Here is a 27,838-nt window from a genome sequence, read left to right as displayed (position 1 = left end):
TGCACCACTTTATCAGTTCAGAGCCAAATTGTCTGAATGCAATCTTAAAATGTTGATGTCTAGCACCGATCGGTGAATAGAGCTGCTCTAACACACTGACTGAATCTAATCATTTATTAATGAATTGAATCAGGTGTGTTACAGTAAGTAATATTCGTGCCTCACAACCAGTGTTCCCCCTATAGGCTCTGGATCCACCATCATAGAGTGCTACAGGGGTGATGTATTTTTGTAGGCCAACCCTGAAGTTAGCATCACCCTGGTTCCCTCGACATAAAGCTAATAGGATTTTTCCATTGGCGTTTAGATTATTGCAGAAAATAAGCTCCGTGTCCAAGAAAAGCTTATGATTCTTACATGATTTTTTTTTTTTTTTAAATCAAGATAATCTTCACAAATTAACATAGCTTTTATGAATTTTTATAGCACTACAATTTGGAGGGAAAAAAGCACGTTTAAAAAACACATTGAGTTGGAATAGTTTACAAGGGCGTGAATATAAACACATCGAGGCTGTAGTAGATGAGTTTCCCTGTTCGGCGTGATGACGTTTCATGTCCCCGACAACCCCTGTAGTTCCGTTTAGCCACTTGTTAGCAACCTTCCTTTTTTAAGATAACAAAATCATGAGTGGGATATTACTGATGTATTTTACATCGTAGAATAAAACGTAAAATAATGTCTTGTGTTAACCACAGACTTTGGGACGTTTAACCAAAAACTCATTCAAAAAACCCATAGACTTCGGGATGTTGGAACCGGGAGTGCAAAAATGCTAACTCCTTTCCGGGTTTTAGGACTCATTTATGCAGCACTCTATAAAATAGCTACTGAAAGCGAGTGATTTAAGTAAAAAAGAAAGAAACCCAGCTAGTCTGTTACTCCACTAGGAGGCAGTCGACCAATAAATACTGACAGAAAGTGCCAAAGTGCTAATGATGTAATTTTTCATTAGCACACTAAAAATTTGCCTCTGTAACCATGTCCCTTGTCAAAACCATGTCTCTTGTCAATTAATTTAGAGGTTTCACTGCAATGGGGGTGAAGACTTGGGCAATAGAACTTTTAATGGGTTGTTGTTGTTAATAATAATAATAATAATAATAATAATAATAATATTATTATTATTATTATTATTATTATTATTATTATTATTATTATTATTATTGGGAAATAATTTTGCAAACTATATTGATTTCCTGTTCAGTATTATGGGCTATTTTGTGTAATCCCAATTAAGTACTTGTAAGACTACAAAATGTGGAAATGTTCAAGGGGTAAATACTTACGTCACCCATTGTATAATCACTCTCCAATAACATCATAACAGAAATATCATTGTCTTCCTCTTTCCCTGCTGCAGAGGGACCATCTCAGTTGGATCTAGAAGGGGTCCCAGGTCTAGGAAGTTTAAGCAGCGATGAGGCCGACATGGCAGTCATAATGAGCCTGCTGGAAACTGACGCCAACCTGGGAGAGGGCATGAACTTTGATGAGATGCGCTGGTCTCTCTAACTTCACAGCTCCAATGTCTTTCCTTGAGTTTTATGATGTTTTTTTTTTCTTTTTTTGTAAAGACATTTTTATTCCTTGGTGGATGTTGTTTTGTTTTTGTTTTTTAAACAAACCTTGTATCACTGGGCCCAAGATCATCCACATCATGTCTCCTGACTATTTTTAATCTGTTAGGTTGTTTGTTTGGTTTTTTTTTGTTTGTTTTTTTTATTGCTGCATGAGTCCTCCACTGATCCCTCAGTGCAGGAGAAATATATCCAGAGAGCAGCAAAAGACACCGACAGTGTCTCTTGGGTCAAACCTGTTTCTGTTGTCCCCTGTGTATATCTTCCAGAAGAATGAAGAGCAGAAGAGTCTGCATGTAAAGAACCAGAATACCTTAAGCAATGACCAGATTTTTATTGGTCTTCAGCTGTGAGGACAATAATCAGCTGTTTTCCAATGCTGAAAGAAGCCTGTCTCTGTCAAGCCATAACACACGTTCCCAAATAGTTCGCTTTTAATTCATTAAACTTGTTGGTTTTTAGGAAGGGGAAAAAAATAAACATTTTACAGAATACCTACATTCTTAAAGTAATGAAACCTGAGAGATATTAGTTATTCTCTTGGCCAGAAGGGATCTTTTAAACCCAGGCTTGTGGTCATTTGTCAAACAGTATGTTCTGAGAGATCTGAATCATACAGAAGCCCTGAAATGCAAGTTGTAAAAAAAAAAAAAATATTGAAGAGCCATGTCACTATTTAGACATATCTCATTATTTTGACTTAATCATAATTTTAACATATTAACATCTTGTTTATGTTTCACAACTCCACCCCACAGTCTATCAATTAAATTCATTTAATGAATATCATACAACAGTTAGTTCTGGTCCGCTAATTTGACAAGCGGCATTCCAAGTCCTGATGTTTAGTATAAGCACAACTGTGGAATATTTCCACTGTTTGTATCACTCCGCTTGTCTGAAATTCCCTGAACTCAACTAATCAAATCGGTTGCATTCACAATTATGGAATTTCTGTCAGAGTCAAAATAATAAGATATGTTGTTAAGTTGAAATAACAAGATATTCGTTTGAAATCATGACATGGCAAGTTCATGTTCATTTTTTTCCACAGCTCGTGGTTTAGGGCTACTGAGGAATTGGCGCGTGGGGCTTGAACTATTTTTGGTCTTAAAATGATTTAGTTTGTGTTTCATTTGACCATGATTCATATCTGCACAGTTCTCAGTGATGCTTTGATATTACAACATCCTTTTTCAGGAAGTATTCTCTGATAAGCTATACGTCACCATAAAGCATTGAAAACATGAAGATATTATCCAGATGAATCCAGAATACTCAGGGAGCAAATGGCTGGGAAGTTTAATTTTTTTTTTTTTCACCCACCTTGTGCAATTTTTCCATATTTGTCCTTTGGCATGTTTCCACTGGCACACCAGGTTGGTGTATAGATTTTCTTTTATCAGTCAAACATTTGCTAATTATTCCATTTTGCTGTGAAAATCACTCCCAGGAATCTTTTATTGCAGAGAAAACTCTTCGTAGGATGAAAGCACATTGGAGCACATTATAAACCTCAAGATGCACAGTTTCTTCTTGACCCTCCGAGCTTTCCAACATTGCTCCCTTTTGGACACTCTGAATTTTTAGACACTTTAATGTGAATCTTGAGCAGATTAAGCTATACCATATGTGAGAAGCTGATTATTTGAAGTAGCCAAATTGGTTGGATGTTAGGCCTGTCAAGTTTGGTTTGATAGAAACAATTTAGAAAAATCTTCTTTTCAGGTATTGATGGTGACGTATTTTTTAAAAAAAACAGCTGTTCAGATTATATATAATATAAATTGTAAGAGTCTAATGGCCTTATTTAACCGCATTTGTTTGGTTCAGTGTACTGACATACCAAAGTTGTTTAATCTGACAGGATAACGCAGTGTTCTTGACTGCGGCGCATCATTAATACACTAAAGCCGTTCCCTGTAACTGCTTTATCAGTAGTTGTTTTGAACAGATTGTACAAAATATCCTCATTCATATTGAACATTAGATAGGCCACCTAGACTAGTACTTATTAAGGTCTTGTTCCACTTCCACTGTAAGGTTCCATGGCCACTGTAGGTTCTCCTACTGTATTGTCCATTTTCCCCCCATGCCTGACTTTTTAACACACGGACTGATGAACATCAAGGAACAACTTCTGATATTTAGTGGAATATGGAGACTTACTGTGATGGCCAGTGAGGGTTTGGTTTGGTCAGTTGGGGCCTTAAGCACAGCTGTTCTCTCGACCCACACGAACAAGCAGTGAGCTGTGACAGATGTGCCATACATGAACGGCAAAAAAGTATTTGTCTTTTGAGTTGCTGTTTTTTCTTAGTATCTATGTACTGTATGCATTCACCCCTTAGCATAGGGTCATTGTCCTTCAGTGTGAATATGTGCTATATGCACTGGCACTAAGCAAAACAAATAAGTACTGTATTTAGTTTAGAACCACAGCCATTATACCTTCTACTACTTCAGTCCTAGTTTCAGTTATATTGAAATAGCCTGCATAGAAATATGCTAGATATATGTTGTTGATCTTTTAGTGTTATTCATGCATGCTGGCCTTTTTATGTAACTGTTCATTTTGTTTGTGTGTGTGGTGGTGTTTTTTGTTGTTGTTTTGTTTGTTTTTTACTGAATTTTTGTTAGTATTGGATAAAGGTAATTTTTTGCCTTATGTCATGGACCAGAAATTTGTCGTTCTGATGTTTTCCCTTGCTTATGTCTTGGAGCGTGGTGATTAGTTCACTGTTCGATTGGGGACACTCGTAGTTTCTCCAGTTCCTCCTTCCATGAACTGTTTGTGAGGGGAATGTGGTTGGACGTGGGATATGCATCACTGTACAAGCCTCCAAAAAAGAAACGAAGAGGATTTCATCAAGACCACATTCAAAACATTGTCTTCATCTTCCTGTGTTTTATAAGACACAAGTGTTTGATGCCATGGCTGCTGCTGTGAACAGGCCTGGTTCATGACAGAGAAGCTGTCTCTATCTAGGCTATCCTGTACAAAATGACTCTTAAATAAATACTAGGTTCATTTACATTTGAATCATCTTTCACATGGGATTTATTATAAAAATGTGTTTCACTCTTTTATGTGCAACCCCATTTTAAATGCAACTGCTTTATCCTGTTTGGTCCAGGGCCTATCCTAGCAACACATCCTGAATGGGATGCCAGCCCCTTGCAGGGCACCATGCATACACACATTCATGCACCTATTTGCACCTAGGGCAATAGGTGTCTAGTCTATGAAAAGCACGGTTTTGGACATACGAAGGAAACGGTAGAACCCAGAGGAAATCTACAATGTTATGAGGAGAACATGCAATACTCCACATGGACAGTAACCTGTGCTCATGATTGAACCGGGGACCTTGGAGCTGTGCACTGAAATACAGGTTTCTTTTCTAAAAGGTTCATCATAAAAAAATGATGGGTGAAATAGGTAAAACCATTTCAGAAAATCTGTTTACAAAATTTAGCCCTATGCAAGTTTTCTAACCTCCCTGTGCTTCATGGGTTTCCTCCCCCAGTCCAAAGACGTGTGTTGTAGGCTGATTGGCATTTCCAAATTGTCCATAATGTGTGAATGTGTGTGATTGTGCCCTACGATGGACTGGCACCCCTGCCTTGTGCCCTGAGCTCCCTGGGATTGGCTCCAGACTCCCCTGCGACCCTATCTAGGATAAGTGGTACAGAAACTGGATGGATGCATTTGCCTTAATTGCGTAGCTGGAAAGAACACATTTTTATCTTTGCAACTGTACTGAAATTCACTGAAATAGTAATAAGACTGACATAAAAGACTTTTTAAATAAAGGAATGAAGCACAACGGGCTGTACTGTTATAGGAAAATAATTACCAGTGGAGTGATATGATGTGGTCTGAAGTGAAGCATAATTACTGTTACTGTATTGAAATTAATTATTTTCCTATAACAGCATGTACAAACATGTATTCATCCTGTACCGTGGGAATTTGCCAACATCACATTGTACTTTATCAATTATAGTTACATTTACTGTTACGGTACATCAGAGAGACCTCAATAATTCTTTTGTGGCTAAATGGGCAAAATGTCTGGAACGAATAGGTAGGTGTACATCTAGAATGTGATGTTCAAAAAGCATATATACTGTAGGTGTGTTGGTCAGATGTGCACAAACTTTTGGCCATATGGTGCATCAAGACGTGAGCGGGAGGTTTTTAATTTCATGCGGTCAGACATGGAGCTCACAGGATAAAGATAGACCACATTCATTAGCATAGATGAACATAGATGCGTTTACAGTGTTCAATCATCCTTAGTAAGGATCACAGTGGTTTAAATTGGGCTATTAGTTGGTTTATATTTTGGGAAGTAGAACCAACTAAACTCATTAGAAAATGTTGCAAATGTATTCAGGACACAGAAATTCTACTACATTACTACAAAAAATAAATCTACAGTAGATCTATATTAGGGGAACAGCATAGTGTACATGTGATGTATCACCAGGATAAACGGTGCATTTACTCTTTAATATTTATTCATCTTGATGCAGTTGTGGAAAGGTGTTTAGTTAAGAGTCATTTACATAACACCCATCCCAATCACAGTTTACATGCTCCTAAATATAACTGCTCTCAAGGTAATTATATTGAGGCACCCCTACCTGCTTGTGCCCCCTGCTAAGAGATTACTTTTAGCTAATGTCATGGCTGCAGGAGGCCACCTGTAAGAGTGATTAAGCTTGAGAGAGGTAAGCTGGGCTTTGGTATATAAGTGCGTGTGCCTGAGGTAGCTGATATTGGAGCACAATTGAGGATGGGACAGGCTGCGACTTTACCCTGCAGAAGCGGCGGCACCTACGTCACAGAACTTTATGAATGGTTTAGGTAAGGCTGAGGTTTTATCCACAAATTATCTGATGTTTGCACAAATGTGTGCTTAAGCATATATAGTGTGTTTTTGTTCTACTTGACTGTTAAAACCACTTCATAATGGTTGTTGAAATTGTAGATGTATAAGAAAACATACAGGGTCAGCTTTTGAAGCCACTCTCTAACACACAGTTGTCAGGGAATAGTTCGTAAGGTGTCTTAACCTTCCTCCATTAACCAAGTGAACTAACTATTGATAACTATTGACTGAAATATCAGAATGCCAAAACTGTGACATTAGGAATGAAGTTTGAAATGAAGATTCTGAGCAAAGTAAACTACAGCCATGAACGGGAAACCCCATGTTGTTTCTGTCTGACAGGAAGTTCTTAAACGATTGTCCGAGCGGCCTGATCACTCTGCACGAGTTCAGACGCCACTTCTGTGATGGAACTGTGGGAATTGAGTCTGCAGAATACGCTGAGCAGATCTTCCGTACCCTAGACAACAACGAGGTATGACAAATCACACACACACATATTGACTTGGATCTGAGGAAGTATATTAATATGATTTATATAGAAAATATACCTAGAAGGATTTGCCGGAGGGTTCACTGTGGCTTAGTGGTTAGCACGTTTCCATCGCAACTCCCGGGCTGGGGGTTCTACTCCTGCCTCCGACCTGTGTGCGTGGAGTGTGCGTGGTACTCCGGTTTCCTCCCCCAGTCCAAAAACATGTGTTGTAGGCTGATTGGCATTTCCAAATTGTTTGTACTGTGTGATGGGCTGGCACCCCTGCCTCATGCCCCGAGTTCCCTGAGAGTGGCTCCAGACCCCTCACGACCCTATATAGGATTTGTACAGAAAATGGATGGATGAATGGATTTGCCTTAAGTGTGTAGCTGGAAAGAACACATTTTTATGATTGCAACTGTACTGAAATTCACTTAATAATAAGATGAACTGACATAAAAGACTTTTTAAAGAAAAGAATCAAGCACAACGGGCTGTACTGTTATAGGAAAATAATCAGCAATGGAGTGATATGATGTTTCCTGAAGCGAAGCATAATTACTGTTACTGTATAGAAATGAATTTTTTTTTCCTATAACAACATGTACAAACATGTTGTATTCATCTTGTACCATGGGAATTTGCCAACATCACATTGTATTTTATCAATTATAGTTGCATTTAATGTTACGGTACGTCAGAGAGACATGTTAGTTCCTGTCTTCACTTATGTTCTCGCTTTTTAAACAAAATTTTCTTCCAGAAAATATTACAGGCATCTGTAATAAATACAATCGTCAATGCAGAGTTCATCATATATAACAAAATGTATCACACACACGTTCATATTTTCTTAACAGACTTATATTTCACTTAAGAGTCTTCTTAAGTGGTTTTATAGAAAAAATTTATCTTTTATTTAAAATTATTTATGCTTAAAATTTTATTTTAAGCATGAGGGGCGCAAAAACCCACATAGATTCATAATTTACATGTCTTCATATTTTTAAGTAAGTCCATGGGTACTGTTTCTGTTTTTCCTCAGTTCTGAACCTTCTTAGGTGGTTGACAGTCTATTTAAATACAGTATCAGCAGATATAGTACACTGGTTAATAACCATTTTAATAACATCTTGTTTTCCATATTTTTGTTGTGGTAGTAGTAGTACAAACAATTAACCAGTAGAGTTTGTGTAAATGTTGTGGCACACTGTCAAAAATCCCATACATGACTGTCTTTACTGTGATGTCTATGTTTAACCCTATGTTTTTAACTCTTGTCCATATTTCAATGGATCGATTGCACTCCAATAGTAAATGTTCTAGTGTCTCATCTTGATGGCAGTCATGTATGGGACATTTTTTAGTGGTTACGTAACAGCTCCATTTGACACCAGCTCTTACAGAGATGAACCAGATTGTGAGATTAAACGGTTTTTTTTTTCCCTCACCAGTCTCTCTTTTTTTTTCTCTTGAAGTTAAAAAATAATTTGTTTATTATTGGCCTTAGATTGTGTACAGCGTCCACCATACAAGTCCCTGTGAATGAGCTGTAGCTGTAGAAATGATAACATACACTAGATTTTGGAGCATGGCAGCTGAGGAAGCTGAGGCGCAGTTGGTGTTTCAACCAAGTCTTCATGGACCTCGTTTTGTGCACGGGGGCATTGTCATGCTGGAACATGTTTGGGCCGCTTAGTTCCAGTGATGGGAAAGTATAATTCTATAGCATACAAAGACTTTCTGGATAATTCTGTGCTTTCAGCTTTGTGGCAACAGTTTGGGAAGGCCCACATATAGGTGTGATGGTCAAGTGTCCACAAACTTTTGGCCATATGGTGAATTAAAAAATAATAAATCATATTTTATGATATGATTTATGCTGGCACTGTTGTCAAAGGCACAGACAATATATAGAAATTTATGGAAAATTATTTATAGAAAATGTATAGAAAATTAAACACCTTCTGGCCAATCGGTATTGTATTGCCCATCCAAAATAATTCTGCATTCAGGGTGCAGCATGTATGTGTTTTCGATAAGTGCTTTCAGAGGAAACAGTGTGAATTGTGAGTTTCAAAATGGATAGCTTCAGCAAACTTCTGCCAAAACCACTATCTAGATTTTTAACACCTCTGTAAACACTACAAGCTTTCCCAATATACACAAAGATACAATTTCATTTATCTAACAGGATGGATTCGTTGACTTCCGAGAATACGTGATGGCCATTAGCATGCTGTTAGAAGGTTCATCAGTGGAGAAGCTTCGCTGGTCGTTTAAACTTTATGACAAGGACAAGGATGGAGCCATAACACGATCAGAGATGCTTGACATCATGCAGGTGGGTTCCTTATATGTTTTTTTTTGTTTGTTTGTTTACAATACAATACTAAATTAAAAATCACTCAAATAGTATATAGGATTGGCCTATTTTTGCTTTGATAATACTGCTTAGATAAGTGATGAATAATTAAATCAGACCCAGTTCTGACTCAGCATGAAGATTTCTGCATGATTTCAGATGTGACAGGGATTTGTGTGACGGAGGTCAGTATTACTGCTCTACTCTGTTAGAGGGCGATAGAGACTTTGTGAGTGTGTTTTGATTGTTGGCAGGCTGTGTATAAGATGAGTGTTGCAGCCTCTCTAACCGAACCTAATCCACTGACTGCTGAGGAATGCACCAACAGGATATTCACACAACTAGACAAAGACAACAATGGTAAGGTGGTATAGAGTACATTGCTTCCTTAAAGGAAAAATCAACCCTGGATGTCTTGCACATTCTTCTTTAGAATTAATATGCGATCTTCATTGGCGTCCAATATTTATTTTGTAATTAAATTTTAGTTTAACCTTCTTTAATTAACATGTTGGTCTATTTTCACATTGGTTAATGGTTTCCTACATGACCCGAACAATGTCGTTCGACTACCTGTTTATAGTTGTGCCAGCGGGATTTATCCCTTGCTTCATCTTTACTTAAGGAGAGCGATGCAGCAGCGCTTTAGTGTTTTAGTCTTTCCAGCTCTTTCACGTAATCTCTGTAATCTGTACAGTCTGTAATAGTGTAATCTGTAATAGTGTAATAAGTACACTCTGCCTCAAAAACATAAGGATCCAAAGATTCAACCTGAATCTCTGCCATAACTCAGTGTCATATAGCTGCATTACATTCTGGAACTTTGAGTCCAATGATTGTTGTCTCCAATATGTCTTTGCTGGATTTCTCATCAATATGACATAGACTGTCACTGGAAAAATGGTGAGTGAGAAAAGAAGCTCTTGCTCTTTTATTTTTAGGAGGCTACAGCTAAACTGATTGTTATACCTTATGTTTGAGATTATTAAACCACTAACCTCTCATGGGAATGACAAAAACATAGCATCAACCAAAAAATGTGCACCAGAATCTCTAAGCACATCTGAAATATTTAAATATCAGTGTATTCGATTTGTTTTATGGTGTAGTTTTCCTTTAAGGAATAGTATTGTGTAATAGATCTAATTCCCTGGAATTAATTTTAACTCATTTGGTTGCATGACTGACATCAGAGTATTTCTACTCTTATTCTTAATGTTTGTTGTCTCATCCGGTGTTGGTGTATGACATAACAGGAATCGTTTTCCTTTTTACAGCCATCATCAGTCTGGAGGAGTTCATTGAGGGGGCACTGGATGATGAGTGGATAAGAGAGATGTTGGCGTGTGACCCCAACACTGTAAAGATAGAGCGACCCTTTAAGGGTTCCTTCAAAATCTAACGTTTTGGGTTCATCTGAGCTTACAGAATGAAGGATGTCCCATCTGCTGGAGCAGTAGACTAGTATTTCTGGCAGTTCCCCTACACCACACATATAAAGGGTTCCTGTTCTGCTCTATATTTAACTTTTTAGATCAATAAACAGTAAAATTTGAAGGCATGATGATGAAAGACCATGTTTTGGAAGCGCTACAGCAAAGGCAGCTTTCTTCTGGATGTGTAATGTGCAATTAATAGAGTAAAAGTATTGCATTGCTAAATGTGTCTGACCCTATTACAGTGCTTATTGATACCTACATGATACTTTTTTATTTGCTATGCACAAAGAAGCTAAAGCATTTTAGGATGACTATCATACCATATTTGAAATAAGACACTGTAGAGACATCAAGACATTTCAGCTTTAAATAGGAGCATTGTGAATAAGCATCAAAAGAGTTCCTCTCTGTGTTTTTCTTGTTACATGCATGTCAATGCAAACATAAAAAAATGACAAAATATGTTTAATGTGGGGGGCAGGGTGGCTTACTGGTTGCCACGCACCTCTGGGCTTGAGGGTCTGATTCCCGGCTCTGCCCTGTGTGCGTAGAGTATGCATGTTCTCCCTGTGCTTCAGGGCTTTCCTCCAGGTACTCCGGTTTCCTCCCACAGTCAAAACACACGCATTGTAGGCTGATTGGCATTTTCAAATTGTCCATAGTGTGTGAAGGTGTGTGTGCGATTGTGCCGTGCGATGGGTTGGCACCCTGTCCCCCGAACTCCAGGCTCCCCCCGTGACCCTGTGAAGGATAAGCAGTATAGAAAATAGAAGGATGGATTTATTTCCTGCCTCACAGCTCCAGGGTTCCTGGTTCAGTCCTGAGCTCAGGTTAATGCATGTGTGGACTTTCCCCTACTTGCCCCGTGTCCACCTGGGTTTCCTCCACGTTCTTTGGCTTCCTCCCACCTCACATGCCAAAGCATTCCAGTATATGAACTGGCAACCCTAAATTGTCCCATCCAGTGTGAGGCAAGCATGCTAACCACTAAGCCACTGTGCCCCCAAGCAATAATAATCTGGAAAACAAGATCACAGGACAAAGATCACAAGATCACAGGACAAAGATCACAAGGTCATAGAACAAAGATCACAAGATCACAGTACAAAGATTGCAAGACAAAGATCACAAAATAATGGGATAAATCGGTTGTGAAACTGAGGTAAGGGAAAAGTTGGAAGGGGGGTAGTTAGGCCTCTCTGGACTTCTGTATTAATGCTGCGTTAAGGTATTTCAATTTAAAAACTGAGCATCTTCATTACTGTCTTTTTTCACTACGGTGTCAGACTGTGTGACTAGGTTTTGCAAGGATAAACTGAATCGTAATTGTAGGCAGTAAAGCTGTCAATATGATGCTGTACGAAGCCATGAACTGTGTGAGCACTTGAGAAGTGATGAATCGAATCTCGCATCCCGCTTAAATGTGTAGTTCAAAAGAACCGACCCACTGAAGTGAATCACTTTTCCTCGCTCTGGGGCGGGATGGAGTCCTTGCCGTGACGTCACCGCCTTCCCGATTCATTGTCGACATGGCGCAGGCGGAGGGGCAGCGCGTAGTTAACGAAGAGTAAACCTTGTGAAATTCAGTTTTACAGCAAGGACGACGGAGAAAGTTGAAGTCTAGCAGGAGAATTTCATTTTTATAAGGGTTTAAACTTCAGTCCGGCTTTTGGTAAGTCTTTTGACTCTTAACTGAAGGCTCTGTACAGATTCCTACTTTCCAAACTTGTTGATGCGTGTAAACTCTGCATGTAGGTATCACAGGGGTTTATTTTTGTTTGTTTGTTTGTTTGTTTGTTTTTTGTAGAAGATAATTTGGAAGTTTGACTTGAATGACAGAGTTACGTGTTACAATAAAAAAGATAAGGAGTTAGATGAGGATTAGTTATGACAAACACAGTCCTATAGGCTCTGAGTAATTTCCGTAGCCCGAGGGGACTGATTACAAAAAACACCAAAAAAAAAACAACCAAATTCTGTATTATTCTCATAGCCATGATCTAAATTAGTGTTCTCTCTGAATCAGTTCAATGATGTTTATAAAGGTATAATAATGTAGGCACTGAGTTGCTGTTGGCTGAGCTGGGTTGTGATTCACGCCTTCCACGTAATCAGAGGAACAAGAGCAGCTTTCTGCTGCTTTTCCATCATTTACAGGGGAAAAGGTGTGTAAAGAGAGGAAAACATCTGTGCACAGGGGTGAACACGGCTTGCTGGACTCTTGTGCAACTTTTAATATCTGTCCCATGCCATTAGTACAGACAAAATACAATATATTGGATGTTCTTTGCATTAAAACATCTAGAGCACCAAAAAAAAAACAAAAAAAAACCCTCTCCTGGTCTTTTTTATTTATTAATTTATTTAGTTAGTTTTTTTTTTTTTTTAACTGTTAAGGACTCCACAAATCTTTCAGTACACACTTATTTCATGAACATAATCCAACTATTTAAATATTAGATTCATTATTTTAATGTATACAGTAGTATTTTGGCAGTTTATTGGAAACCAGTAGAATAAATCAAATTAACCTGAACTTTCCACCAATAGAACACATTAGACCCAAGACATTATTTATAGACCAACTTAATTTGTTAGCTATTGACATTTGGATGAAGCAAATTCAGTTCAAACAGGTTAACAACTATAAAAACCCAATAATAAATACAATACCTTTGTTCGATAATAGGAGTATGATGGCTTAGTGGTTGCATGTCCCCCCACTCTGGAGGTTACCTCCCCCAGTCCAAACACGTGCACTGTAGGCTGATTGGTGTTTCAAAATGTCCATATTGTGTGAATGTGTGTGATTGTGGCCTGTGATGGATTGTCACCTCGTCCAGGGTGTCTCCCGCCTTGTGCCTTGAGTTAGTTCCCTGGGATTATACATGTGTGTGTGTGTGTGTGTATATATATATATATATAATTAATATATGTGTGTGTGTGTGTATGTGTATGTGTATATATATATATATATATATATATATATATATATATATATATATATATATATAAAATCAATCATCTCACGGACCCCACTTTGAGATCCACTGTTTTGGACAACAATCCTGCGAACTCGAGTATAGTGCTAAAATTTACAAAATCATCCGTGCATGTATTCACTTTGTATTTCATAGGAATGCATATATACAGTATATATCAAAAATATAATATATCAGATATCATTAGTTGATGCAGATCTGCTTTCTCTCTATGATTGTGGTCTTGCTCCATGGTTGTGTTTCTGCAAAGAGTATAGGGAGTTTTATTTGTAATTTTACAACGTGCTATAGATAGAGAAGCAGTCCATCTTCCTGAGGTGATGCAGTTGCAGTTGTGAGAGGCTGAAATAAGTCCTGTCACTCCGGCTGGAAATAGGATAGGATATGTAATTATTGTTTTTTAAATAACAGTGCTCTATTGAGTAATACTAACTGATATTGTAACATCATATACAATCTTAAGAAGTATAGTTTGCATAGTTATGAGTACAGTTATTTCAAAATTGTGCCACTTTTGTGCACTAAAGCAGTATGAACCTTTTGCATCTTTTAAATATAGTATAGTGGTGTAAACAACGTTGGCTAAATACGGTTGTTTCCTACTTTTGATCGAACAAACAGTTATGGATTTTAAACAACCTTGCTTTAGACTGGTCAGCAGTGGATATTTGGATTACTTGGGGAGTCTTGTCACAGAAAACTGTGCCAGTGCTACAAACCGGAAATCACAACAGCTTATGTTTCACTCCATAAAGTGTGGCGCCAGTTCCAAACCAAAATAACACCATGAGTTATAATTAAGAACTCCACATGTGAGGGCAGATCACATGACACATTTCCAGGCTGATGATAAAGATTTTCTGAAATGTAGTAGTGCAGATTTTATTTTATTTTAGATTTTAGATTGATTTTATTTTACTCATGCAGGTGTTCTGGTATATGAACTTCATCATGGTATAAAATAGCTTGCATTTGGGGCTATTTTGAAACTTGATGTGTTTCTCTTGCCTTGCACGACCTATGGAACTTGCCTGCGATAAAAGACCTGTTTTTGTGTAGAGACTGTTGGTACTTTTCTCTTTTCTTCTTACGGTCACTGAGTCTGATGGGTTCAGAGGAGGTCTGCGGTTAATACAGCATACACAGTGTAGTGTAGCTTAGAGGCACTTGGCTTGATGGAGCTCCGAAACCATTAGGACAGATTTTTTTTTAAGGAAAAATATTTTCTCAAAGGCAAGTTTTGGAAAAGGAGAGGAAAATGCAAGGACCATTTGCATTCCAAACAATGATGGCGTACTGTGATTATCCTCCTGCACGTTGAAGTCATGAAACAACTTGCGATATATTAAAAACAAACCTGCGATGGTATGTGTCATCATGTGTAAAGGAGACTCCACCCCAGAAACCCATGAAATATGTATATGTTGAAACATTTGTGATTTGCTTAATGATTCTGGTCCTAATTTGTTGAATGGTATTGTATTTTTGTCATTCCTATGAGAAGTTATTGGTTGTGTGCTTCTTAAACATGAGGGATAATGGACAGGTCTTGCTGTTAGCTTGTGAAAACGAAGGAGAAATAGCTTCTTTTCAGGTACAGATGCATCTCAAAAAATTGTAATATTGTGGAAAAGTTAATTTTTTTCCATAATTTAATTCAAAAAGTGGAACTTTCATATATTCTAGATTCATTACACATAAAGTGAAATATTTCAAGCCTTTTTTTTGTTTTTTGTTTTTATCTTGATGATTACGGCTTCAAAAATCCAGTATCTCAAAATATTAGAATAAAGAATTTATAATACAGAAATGTCAACCTGAGAAGAGCTCTAATCAGCTTCATTAAGTCAAAACACCTGCAAAGGTTTCCTGAGCCTTTAATCTCTCAGTCTGGTTCAGTACACACAACCACTATCACTAGCTAATTCCCACTGGCACCACTATCAACAAGCAGTCAAATGGCATTGTGGGTAATGTGGTAAACAATTAACCAAAGTGAAAACAGACCGACATGTTGATATGATGAATCGGCGAAATTGCATTTAGACGAAATTGTTTTGCATGGTCTTTTGCAGGGATGTTTGTTGGAAAACGAGACCTTTTAGCTGTACTCATGTTCAACGCACGTGAATCTAAGAGGGCTTTGGCTGAATGCACATTGTGATGACATCACATGACACGTCTTGGTCCAAATCTGTGGAAAATCTGCTGTAATTTTGAAATAATTGCAAGCTCCAACAAAGTTTGCGGAGTTTGCGTTCATTTCTGCGATTGCAAAATTGCTAAATCCTGGAAGGACTGGATAATAGAAATTATAACCAAAAGTAAATAATTTAACTCAATTTCATGACAAAATAAATCTTGGATGTCCTCGAAGAATACCTGTTAAGTGTAAAGATTAATATGCAAATTGTTCAGGGTAAATTTTTCCCTTAAAGATCACATTTGACCAATTTTTGATCACCCCAATGCCCACACAAAAACAGAGTGCTACACAATGTAATGGGCGGCTGTGGCTCAGGTGGTAGAGCAGGTTGTTCACTAATCGTAGGGTTGGTGGTTTGATTCCCAGCCCACATGACTGCACATGCCGAAGTGTCCTTGGGCAAGACAAGTTGCTCCCGATGGCAAGTTAGCGCCTTGCATGGCAGCTCTGCTACCATTGGTGTGTGAGTGTGTGTGTGAATGGGTGAATGAGACACAGTGTAAAAGCACTTTGGAACCACTAAGGTTAAAAACGCACTATATAAATGCGGACCATTTACCATTACCATCGCGTAGCCGTAGTGGTGTGCGACTTAGAATTTTTCTCTGGTGTTTATATTGGAAACAAGTATGGAGAAAAACATCATAGTTTCCTGAAGACATTATAAATTAAATCTCTCTGGTGTGCCCAAAATAAAAAAAAACAACATAAATACAAGTATATATTTAAGTGTTTTCTGATTAGTAGGTGGCTCCTTTTCTATCTATATTTTAGTGAAATTCATTGATTTCTGCTGTTTGGCTCAGCTTTTGATGTGAAATTCCAGTCACCACATGGAGCTGGAATGCACAATATCCCTGCAGACTGTAATTCAAGAATCTGAGTACTATGCCGTGCTATGTGATGTGATAGTGATGGCCAGCACAAAGAACTTGTTATTATCTTTGTGTTATCGCTGTCCATGCCTTGGAACCATTGTGTTCCTGCCACAAGAGGAAATTCCAGCGAAGCAAGAATCTGCAATGCAAAGTGTTTTGTACCAGCTTGAAAGTGTGTATGTGAAGCAGTACGCTTGTAAAGAGTCCCTCTAAGAAGTGAAGACTGAGAACAGTGAACACTTACGGACATAAAACCAGCTCGTTTTGGCATGCAGTGTTTACATGTTAAAATGCATAGCTAAGCTGTGTATTATACTTGTCGGGTCGTTGAAAGATGTGTTTTTCATGCCACACTTGTGAAGTTGGAGAAACATTCTTGTTTCTTCATATACTAAAGAGTTCAACTGAAGTGTTTTCATTAGTTATTCTTTTCTTTTTCTGGTAAGGTAAGTTTATGCGTTTTGTATTTTTTCTGCACTGGGCAACCAAAGGATGCAGTGCTTGTTTTTCTGCTTCACCTCCTCACTCCTTGACCTCATAGACAGCAGTTCAGCAGCTATTATAGTTTTTCCCCTGAGAACCTAGTGATATCTAACAACACGTCCGACATGGCCTCGACGTTTTCACGGCCACTCAACACTGCGTTTGCTAGAGCAGCCGACAGCGTGCTAAGAAGAAACACAAACACTTCTTTTAGCTCAAATGCTCTTTTGTGTGTGCATGAAATATGATTTGATTTCCAAGTTGGTAGAATTTAATCGAAACCATGCGAGTTTCCTCTGTTATGAAATGGCGGAAAGGATTAGATAAATTCTTGTTGCCACATGCAGTTGCTTACACCAAGTGATGTTGAATTCTCGATTCTGATTGGTCAGAGGGTGTTGATGAGTTTTCTGTAACAGAAGTTCTGACAGTATTTCAAGCTGGAAGGCAATTTAAAGGTTATATTAATGCAATATGTCTAATACATTATTATTTCTATAGTAATAGCTTATTCACAGGGACTTGTATGGTGAACACTCCATGTAATAGAAAACTAATAATACATTTATTTAAAAAAAAAAAACATTTTGTTATGTAACAAAGAAATATGTGTAGTTGCTGATATGGTGATGGTTTCTCTAAGGTTTTTGGAAGGAGTCTCCAGTGTCAGGGCTTTGTAAAGGTCTACAAGTTTTTCCACTACAGGAAATACAAGGACAATCGGTAATCTTATTAACCTCAAGAGATCATGAGGGAATTACTTTCTATAGCTGCTGTAATGTAAGTGATGACTCATTTCATGGACGTTCCGCAACATTAAATGTACCTACAAATGGTTAAATCGTGCAACATGTTATTCTTTAAAGGTGGAATAGTCTCTTTTTTTTTATTCCTTACTTGGAAGCCATGTAGAACATGTTGATGATAAACAATGGATTAAGGTGTTGACTTGGCGAAATTTCATCAGTTCGCTGAGAAAACTAGTTTGGAAAAATGACTTCTGCTTGTTTGGGTTTTGATGTGCCTTCTCTCAGTCCTGAACCAGGGGGCAGAGCTTTGTGAACATGGGCGGTAATGGGGGAGTGAGCTCAAGGAGTTTAAAAAAAATAAAAATCATTCAAATGTCAAACCCACCTAACACTTAGAGACCTAATCTTGAAAAAAGAATCACTAATCTCACCTAATGCACCTTTTAATAAATAGAAAATGCAGTCTTTGTCACACTGCTGTTGTATAAGAGGAATAAAACCTGATATAGGGAAATAGCTTTGACGTAGTAACATTAATTCCACTTTGTGTCATCATTTATCCCTTTCATAATTATTGCTTGTATTTATTATATACGTCTAAGCAGATTACAGTAAATATGTTTACACTAGGGGGGCACGGTGGCTTAGTGGTTAGCACGTTTGACTCACACCTCTGGTGTTAGGGGCTTGAATCCCACCTCTGCTCTATGTGTGTGGAATTTGCATAACCCCCCCCCCCCCCACGTGCTACCGGGGTTTCCTCCAGGTACTCCAGTCCAAAGACATGCGTTGTAGGTTGATTGGTATTTCCAAATCGTTTGTATAGTGTGAATGCATATTTGATTGTGCCCTGTGATGGGTTGGCACGCTGTCCAGAGTGTTCCCTGGGATAGGCTTCAGGCTCCCCCACAACCCTTTGTAGGATAAGTGGTATGGAAAATGGATGGATGGATACTGTTGTTCACAGTATAGTTTAAATTTTGTCTCCATGACTACACTAAATCTTTGAGGTAAAGAACACTATGTCTTTTCATAAGCTGAGATTTTCTCATCATCTTGAGTTTATTACACAAAAAATTGAATATATAACTCAGTTAAAATATTCCATTGTGTTGCATGCTGGACAGAAGGCCTAAAAATCTCCACATCCAGGGAGGGAGTGTATGAACCTCAGCTAAACACCTCACTGAACATGACTTATGTTTACATTTTTATTCAAGACTTTATTTCAAAGTAAATAGTAATACTACTCATTTCTTGATTTTCAAATTGCACTAGCCAGATTCATGAGACTTTAATGTGTTTTTTTTTCTTCAGTAATAAAGTACAGCAAAATGTCATCATTGTTGTTTTATAGTTGGTACAGATGAGTAATTTTTAGAGTAAAGTAATGAGTGGTGTCATTACTCCCCCCCCCCCCCCCCTAAAGTAATACCAGTAATTTTTTTCAGAGAATCTATTTCTAACTAATTGCTTATTTTACTCTTCCTGTTGCTACAGGACAGATTTTATTTTACAATTTGCAATGTTTGCTTAGTGATAACATTTAGCTATGTACATACCTTTTTGCTTGAGTGATACAGTTTGTAATGTTCTATATATACTGTATTCTGCACCATTGACTCAGTTCCAAAAATGCTGAAAGGCTTTTTATCTCGAGGTGTGTACCATTTTATTTGTGGTCCAGACAGACGTCTGTCTGGACGCCCCCTTTTTGTTTGACAACAAGGCCGTTCAAGACCAATTTAGAACTTGCTTCATTTATCTTATTTGGAGATGTTTTCGAGTTTGATATAAACAGTGATTTCTGTTGAACCCACTAGGCCAGATAAGCTACCAGGCCTGACATAATTTTGTCTCAGCTTTAGATATTTTCTCCCTTTTTTTTTTTTTTTTTTTTTGAAGAATGTCTGTAAAATACTAGTTTACTCAAAGCAGCGTTTCCTGTGTAATTTTGAGATTGCCAGAGGTGCACAAAGACTGCACTCTGAGCTGCTGTGAAGCCGTTTCAGTGCCGTTTCCTAGAGAATTACCTCAAAAAGCACTGATCTGTCTGGGCATTTTGAGCCACTGGAATGAGCATTTAAACAAAACTACTAGGCTAAAGTGGGGGGTTGGGTTACATGTTTTCTAACTTGGATTTCTTTACGTTTGATGTGGCACATGTTTGTGGGTGGTTTCTATGAAACATCAAGAGTGAAAACCACTAGCTGAATGCTGGGTGTCACCAGTGTGTTGGAGTGTGTTGGACCAGCTGTTTAAATAAAAACTACCATTCTACTGGGTGGCTGAATAGTTCCTCCTCACCTGAAAAATCACAAGATATCCTGTGAGGAATAATATTTTTTATGCACACAATGCTGTTTGTAACATTTTAAAGCAATATGATGTAACTTGTGTCCCGTAATGCTTACTACCTACTAAACAGTATGTCAGATTATGGTATGGGGTGTTGCTCAAGTATTCACAACTCATTGTGAATTAGCTAGCTAATGTTAAAAAGCTGCTAAGCTGTTGGTTCTGTATGCTGTGCTGGGCATCAGCTAGCTACTTGACTTGAAAACAAACTTGTGTTTTTGTTAGCTATCTCGAGCTAGCAGATGTTTTAAGTGCAGCTCCGTAACACAACACACATAGCCATGTAGTAGCAAGCTAACCAGTTAATGGTAGCTAGCATACTAAAAACACGCACACACACACACACACACACACACACACACACACACACCTGAGGTCTGTTTTTAAAAGCTTAACTGCTCTCAGATCTTTATATTGACTTCATGCCAACTGTTAGGAGCATGAAAGTTGAATCCACTACCTAGTTTCTGCCTCTGCTTTCATCATGTTGGCTATAAAATGAAACAGAATTCCTGGATGGTTTGGAACAAGCAGTATCTCAACCCTGCATTTTAACCGATAGCCATACATCATACTTTCAGGGCCCAGCAATGCCAACATAGCTGATGTAGTATGTCCAGGATTGTAGTTTCAGCAGCCGTTCAGTAGGTACCGCATCGAATGCCATACATACTGTCACAGTACACGATTTCAGATGCAGCCAAAGAGATTTTGCATGTGTGCAACCAAATATTTATACCCCAAGGAAACAGGATATAGTCCCTGGGTTATAAATATGCAGTTGCACACATGTACAATCTCTTTGTTATGCAGTACCATGGGCAAAACAAAGAACTTTAAACACAAGAGACTGATGGTTGTTGACCTGCACGAATCAGTTCATGGATATAAAAGAACATAAGCGGTTAATAATACCATTAAGCACAATTAGGGCCACAAGATAAATTTGAAACCGGTCTAAAACAGTTGGAAATTTACCAGAAATTGGACCCATGAGCAACTGTTTTGAAATAAATTGTTAAATGTAGGACAATATATTATATATATCAATATAATATTGATATCATGATAAATGATTACACAACACACTCTTCTGAGATATCATTGGTATGGTGATGTATTTTTTAGTTTCTAATAGTTATAAATTAAACGTTACTGAATGCATGTCACAGATTTTTACGTAATTTTTAAAAAAAACTTAATCTTCTTTGTACACATAAAAGAAAAGTATCGCCCGTTTAGTATTGTTTTGGTTTATTTTGCTACTATTTTGCAGAGAGTTTGTTAGCTAAATTATATATCGTGATATGCATCCTGTATCATAGAAATATCCTCAAGTATCAGGATATGGTATTTTTGTCATATCGCCCAGCCCTGGTTAAATACCATTTTGACAACAATAAAGAAGCTCTTACTGAGAGCATCTCACAAACTGCAGCACCTGAGCTTTACCAAGCATCATTAAGCCTACAATTTGCATAGTGTGTTGTTGTGAGATGAGACCAAAGTCCAACTTTTTGCTCAGAACTTCAGCATTTTTGCCAACAAAAGGGAACTGCATACAAGTATAAGCATCTGATACCCCACAAATATCCGCTGATAGATTGTTGATGTGTTTTGGTTGTTCTCTGGCTGGTTTTAGGACTCGCGTGAATTCTACTGCCGGGGTATTTGGGGCCAGAACCTGGTTACCTCTGGCAGGTTTCAACAAGATGATGAGCCAAACATACTACATCAAAGTCAATACAGAAATGGTTAAAGATCCAAAAAATGCTGTTATTCTCTCCATCCATTTAATAGGAACACCTGTACACCTGCTCATTCATACAATTATCTAATCAGCCAATCATGTGGCATCAGCACAATGCATACAGTAATGCAGATTCAGGTCAGGAACATCAGTTTAACGTTCATATCATCCATCAGAATGGGGAAACAATTGTGACCATTTTGGTCACAAATACTCCTGAAATTTAATCTGTGCGACCTCGAAATATATTTGGGAGCATTTGTGCGAGTGCAAATAATTGTTGTGGTGCAACCTGTTTTCATTTCTCAATGAAAAAACATCCGCTAATTACTGCACAGTATGTGCCTGCTGTGAGTTGATACAGTGACCAGTACATCGTTCTATCCAACGTTACATAACCAATAAAATTTCATATTTGCATCCTTAACTGTAATGCAGATTTTAGATTGGTTAATATTAGACGTCAGTCAGTCCCTTTCACTGCACTGCGTTCTCACGTGACAGGGAGCTAACTAGCACGCAAAATGTAAAGCGCTGAAGAGAGAAGATGAAAAGAACACTGAGAGATTTCTTTCGTACGTCACGTAAAGTTACTGATAATGTAACTCCTGGAGTTGGTGATGGCGATCATGTGGTGAACGTGGATCCACCAGCGGAAAAGAAGGCTTACAGTTTTCGGAGAGAGTGGCTGAAAGACTTGGAGTGGCTCCGCTATGAAAATGGCTTAGTGCACTGCATTCACTGTAAGGCCTGTGGGACAGAGGTTACAGGTGACACTGTGTTCGCCACTGAATCCACACATTTTAAACGCCAGTGGTGGTTTTGTTTTTAAATAATAGAAATCCTGTTTTATATATATATATATATATATATATATATATATATATATATATATATATATATACACACATATATATATATACAATATATATATTGTAGTTTATACAACCTGCTAGTAAAAAGAAAACTATATTAGGCAACAACTAATCGCTAAAATTGATAAAAATCAGTAATCAAAATAACTGATAAGGAATTTGATTATGGATTAGTTGGGTCTGTGACATCACTGTGGATAACCCCCCCGTAAGTGACGTCACTTCACAATGATGAAAAACACATTTCTATAAATTAAAATATCTGAGAAACAGCAGTCGTCACACACTGAGCTGCTGCGGGAAACATGCAAGATCCAGGTCATCCAAAACATGAGATTGTTTTATAATAAGCGCTTCAAACAAACTCGTAAATGTATTAACGTGGCTTGTCGTGTCAGATGCTGCGACAGATGCGTGTGCTTTTTAATATGTTCCGGACACGTTTTCTTCAGCACAGAAATTACATTTTTACCTTCATATCCTTATCTGTAAATGCTAGAAATTCACGCCAGTATTTCCATTTTACATAAAGACTCGTCCTGACAGCAAGTGAGTCTCCGTTAAACTTCACTGAATGAGCGCGAGTCTATGCATGCGCCAATCAAACAGTGTGTAATAGAAAGGAAGCGTAATAACTCTGACTAAAATATTCATTTGGATCAAATATGTTGTTTGATGCTGTATTTAGCTATATTTAGAAAGAAAAGTAACTGTGTTTTTATGAGAGCGGTAACTGTAATGGGGTTATAACATGTAATTGTATAGAAATGTAAGAAGTGTCGTACATTTACAGAATAAAGTAACGTTACAGATGAGTGAATGTGTGTGTTACTACAGAGCACTCAACCTCTTACCAGTTAACACTTAGTTTCTGCTTTTTGTTTTTCTTTTTTAGCATTTTTAATATAGGGATTTAAATTGTGCTTTAAAGCTTGTGGACAATTAGTTGTTGTTTATTTGTTTTATTTTTAAAATATAATGTTAATTTTTTTTAATCCTTTGCACAATGTATACCATAACCCACATAGATACATTTAATACCTTTTTCATAGCCTTCCATTTACACAATGTTTGAAGGACAACATTGGACAGAATGTGAAATAACGTTTTTTTTTTTCAAAAAAATTAAAATACAGAAAATAAAAACTATCATTTAATCGATTAATTGAAGAAATAATCAACAGATTAATCGATTATCAAAATAATTCTTAGTTGCCGCCCTAAATTAAATAAAACTTTGTTCCTGTACGAGCTCAAGATATCACTTATTAAAAGTTTAATTCTTGTTCTATATCAATTTTAGTTTCTTTTCATAAGGGATGCCAATAATCCATGAAGGCATGGTGTGTGTGTGTGAGAGAGAGAGATCAGAAGGTCATGAGTTCAAACCCCAACTGACTCTGTTGGGCCCTTAACCCTCAACTGCTCAGATGTAGAAATGAAATTGAAAAAAACATAAGTCACTCTGGATGAGGGCGTCTCGCAAATCCCATAAATGTATATGCAGTATATACTAACCCATTTTTTTTCTTAGTTTGTTCTAAATATTTAATCTGAGAGAATGGTACTACTGTGTTCTTGGCCTGTGCACCAAAAGAACCCCACAGACTGCACCCAGTAGTCTCTGAACAGACTGCCCTGTGTCCCAACGCAGCAGCATGAACACTGTGCCAATAATTGAGGTAAATGACCTAATTATTCTTTACAATCACTGGCCAATGGTCGTATCCTGACTCTGTCACCTAGGGAACAGTGGATGAATAAAGAATCATCCTGCTTCAACCCCTCAAAAATAAAAAAGATTGACTGTGTTCATAGTCTCAGTGAGCCTATATAAACATTTTATTGAGGGAAGTTAGTTTTGATCGCTGTTTGAGAAGATAATGCTACCCTCATGAGACCCAGCCATTCATTTTTTCTCATGTTTGTAGGCTGGCAAATGCCACTCGTTAGTGTTTAATGCTACTCATCATGAGGAATTTAATAGTCCTACAGTGGTATCATACATGTTGCATTGAGACTTGAGGCAATTTCTTTTTCTTTGTTTGCACAGAACAGACATCCATTAAAATAGGACATTTTACAGAAAGCAAAACAAATTAGTTTTTCATCACCTAATATACCATGTAATGAGTAAGATTTTCAAATTGGTCAGCGAATCCAATTTGTAAATGTTGATGTGTATGACTCATACATGTGACAATTTTTTAGGAATAATTTCATCAACATTTACAAATTGGATTCGCTGACCAATTTTTTTAGTTAGCTTGATAAATCTAAATTTGTAGATGAGAGAGCTCTCAGGGGGAGATAATTTGCTGGGGGAGCTTTGGACATAAAGTACTTTATGTAAAAGGTCCAAACAGTGCTACACCCACAGTTTTTCCCTATAAAACCAGCCCCAATTTCCTCTACATCATGCACTTTTAACTGGTGGTGGACTAATGCATCAAATCTGTTTGGTTTGAAGCACTGCAAGAAAGCAGCCCTTGCTGAGAGTGTGTCACACAATGCACTTCATCAAGCGTTCTTAGAACTCAATAGGAATCATGTGTCGTGTTCAAATGAGACCAAAATGAAACCTATAGTTTATTTTCACCATCTGCATGTTTGGTGAAAAAAGGCGACTGCATATAAGTAAAAGCACCTGATACCCAGTGGAAAAGTATGGAGGTGTATCAGTGATGCATTGGAAGTGTTTTGTGGCTGTTGCTTCAAGATATTATAAGCACCTGATTTCTGTACAGAAATCGTAGTCTGTAAATAAGTTGGACACCTACAGACGTGTGAAAAAATAAGTACACACTATGGAAACGGTTGGCTTTTTTGACGTATTTGGACTAGCAAGCATTTGATCCTCTTTGAAACAGTGCCTATTAATATAGTTGATACACTCTATCAAATGACATATAAAATTGACTTTTTGTAGTAATTTTCACTATTTTCACAAATTTAACATAAAACAGATCAGTCACATGGAAAAAGTAAGTATACCCCTACATTTATCACACCTTCAAAATTAGAATTAGGTCTTCAAGATTGGGTACTAGTGATTAGAAGCTGCTTAGGGAGTGCAGGTGGAACCGGTCTTATTTATACCCCTCTCATATCTAGTGTCTGGTGTTCCCTTTATTATTGAGGTGTGTGGTGTCATCATGCCAAGATCTAAAGAGTTCTTTAAGGCCTTTAGAAAAAGGTTGTGGATGCATATGAGTTTGGAAAGGGATTTAAAAAGATCTCCAAATTATTTGAAATACATCATTCCACTGTAAGGAAAATCATCTACAAATGGCGCAGATTTCAAGCGACTGCCAATTTGTTCAGGACTGGCTGTCCCAGCAAATTCAGCCCAAGAGCAGACCGTCTGATGCAAAAAGAAGTCTCCAAGAATCCCACAATTTCATCACAGGATCTACTAGTAAGCCTTGCAACTGCTATTGTCAAACTGCTTGCTTCTACAATCAGAAGGAGATTGCACAAATTTGATCTGCATGGGAGGCATGCCAGGAAAAAGCCTTTGCAAGACTACAGTTTGCCAATGAGCATATCAGCATATGTCCAGGCCTTTTGGAATAATGTGCTCTGGACAGACGAATCAAAGATGTTTGGCCACAGTAACAACAGACATGTTTGGCGCAGACCAAAGACAGCTTTTCAGGAGAAGCACCTCAGACCAACTGTGAAGCACGGTGGTGGAAATGTTATGGTTTGGGTTTGCTTCGATGCCTCAAGGACTAGACAGCTTGCATTCACTAATTCAACTATGAATTCTGCATCATATCAAAGAGTGCTTAAAGATAATGTGAGGCCATCTGTCCAAAAGTTGAAATTGAACCGATAGTGGACTTCTCAACAGGATAATGATTCTAAGCACACTAGCAAATCCACCAAGGAATGGCTCAGAAAAAGAAATGGAGGTTTATGGAATGGTTTAGTCAAAGCTCAGATTTGAATCCCTTTGAAATGTTGTGGGGGAATTTGAAATGGGCAGTACATGCAAGAAAACCCTCAAACATCTTGCACCTGAAAGAATATTGCATGGAAGAGTGGTCAAAAATTCCAGCAAATCTGGTGGACAATTATGCAAAATGCCTACAAGAAATTATTTCTGCTAAAGGGGGCAATACTAGCTTCTGAGGCCAAGGGTGTACTTACTTTTTACACAGAAGAATCTCACATCTATTGATATTTCTGTTGAATAAATGATTGAAAAAGCTAATTTTCCTTGTGGTTTTGTTCAAGTATATCAGCTTTAATAATAAGCACTGTTTCAAAGACCATCAAATGTTTGCTTGTCCAAATATGTAAAAAAAAGCCAACAATTTCCATGGGGTGTACTTATTTTTTCACATGACTGTATATATGAGCTAAATGAGCTAAAAATACTTCCAAGTCAACACAAAAAAAGTTAAAGATGCACAAAATTAATGTTTGTTTTCACCAACTTTTAATGCCAATCCTCTAATTTAAACATTACATCAGCCAATAAATGTTTTGAAGACTTTATAATCAATCTACATAAGCTTCTGGTGTTGCTAGCAAATGTAAATGTTGTGACGCTTTAAGCATTGGGATATTAAATATTTTTGCCATATAGGCAAAAATGTTACATAACTTATGTAGCAATACAAGCCATGTAAAGAGATTGCTTCAAATGAAAAAATACCATCATTATACCACTTAGTCATCACTGATCTATATATACTGTAGCAAAAACAGACCAGAAAAGAAATCTGCCATGGAACAACCACTTCTACACTAATTTCTGCCCAGATCT

At 37.6% G+C, this 27,838-nt stretch overlaps 3 protein-coding genes across 8 annotated transcripts in view; all 3 read left to right on the top strand.

Moving 5' to 3' along the window:
* Positions 1–4,615, top strand: part of bmal2 (basic helix-loop-helix ARNT like 2) — a 32,575-nt gene extending 27,960 nt beyond the window's left edge. For all 4 annotated transcript variants that reach the window (XM_053622907.1, XM_053622904.1, XM_053622905.1 and 1 more), the window contains one exon: positions 1,364–4,615. In XM_053622907.1, coding sequence (XP_053478882.1) covers positions 1,364–1,515 — 152 coding nt within the window. In that variant the 3' untranslated portion in view covers positions 1,516–4,615. The remainder of the gene's footprint in view (positions 1–1,363) is intronic.
* A 1,700-nt stretch (positions 4,616–6,315) lies between these two features.
* Positions 6,316–11,089, top strand: si:ch211-245j22.3 (uncharacterized protein LOC563798 homolog). The gene is made up of 5 exons (XM_053622903.1): positions 6,316–6,456; positions 6,824–6,956; positions 9,151–9,300; positions 9,576–9,681; positions 10,599–11,089. The coding sequence occupies exons 1-5, from the start codon at positions 6,386–6,388 to the stop codon at positions 10,721–10,723; spliced, it is 585 nt and encodes a 194-aa protein (XP_053478878.1). The 5' UTR covers positions 6,316–6,385; the 3' UTR covers positions 10,724–11,089.
* Positions 11,090–12,259: 1,170 nt separating this feature from the next.
* ppfibp1b (PPFIA binding protein 1b) overlaps positions 12,260–27,838 on the top strand; it is a 39,261-nt gene continuing 23,682 nt past the window's right edge. For all 3 annotated transcript variants that reach the window (XM_053622901.1, XM_053622902.1, XM_053622900.1), the window contains exon 1: positions 12,260–12,432. The gene's annotated coding sequence lies outside the window, so the exon portion shown is untranslated. The remainder of the gene's footprint in view (positions 12,433–27,838) is intronic.

Source organism: Ictalurus furcatus, chromosome 4, assembly GCF_023375685.1.
Source record: "Ictalurus furcatus strain D&B chromosome 4, Billie_1.0, whole genome shotgun sequence".
In the NCBI taxonomy this organism is placed as follows: Eukaryota; Metazoa; Chordata; class Actinopteri; order Siluriformes; family Ictaluridae; genus Ictalurus; species Ictalurus furcatus.
This window is presented reverse-complemented; position numbering and strand designations above follow the sequence as displayed.

What these genes read in the sequence shown, in the direction of transcription:
- si:ch211-245j22.3 (XM_053622903.1), top strand. Translation starts at nt 6,386, where the DNA reads ATGGGACAGGCTGCGACTTTACCCTGCAGAAGCGGCGGCACCTACGTC. An exon ending in AGATGCTTGACATCATGCAG is followed by an intron (nt 9,301 to 9,575) that starts GTGGGTTCCTTA and finishes GATTGTTGGCAG; the next exon opens with GCTGTGTATAAGATGAGTGT. An exon ending in ACTAGACAAAGACAACAATG is followed by an intron (nt 9,682 to 10,598) that starts GTAAGGTGGTAT and finishes TCCTTTTTACAG; the next exon opens with CCATCATCAGTCTGGAGGAG.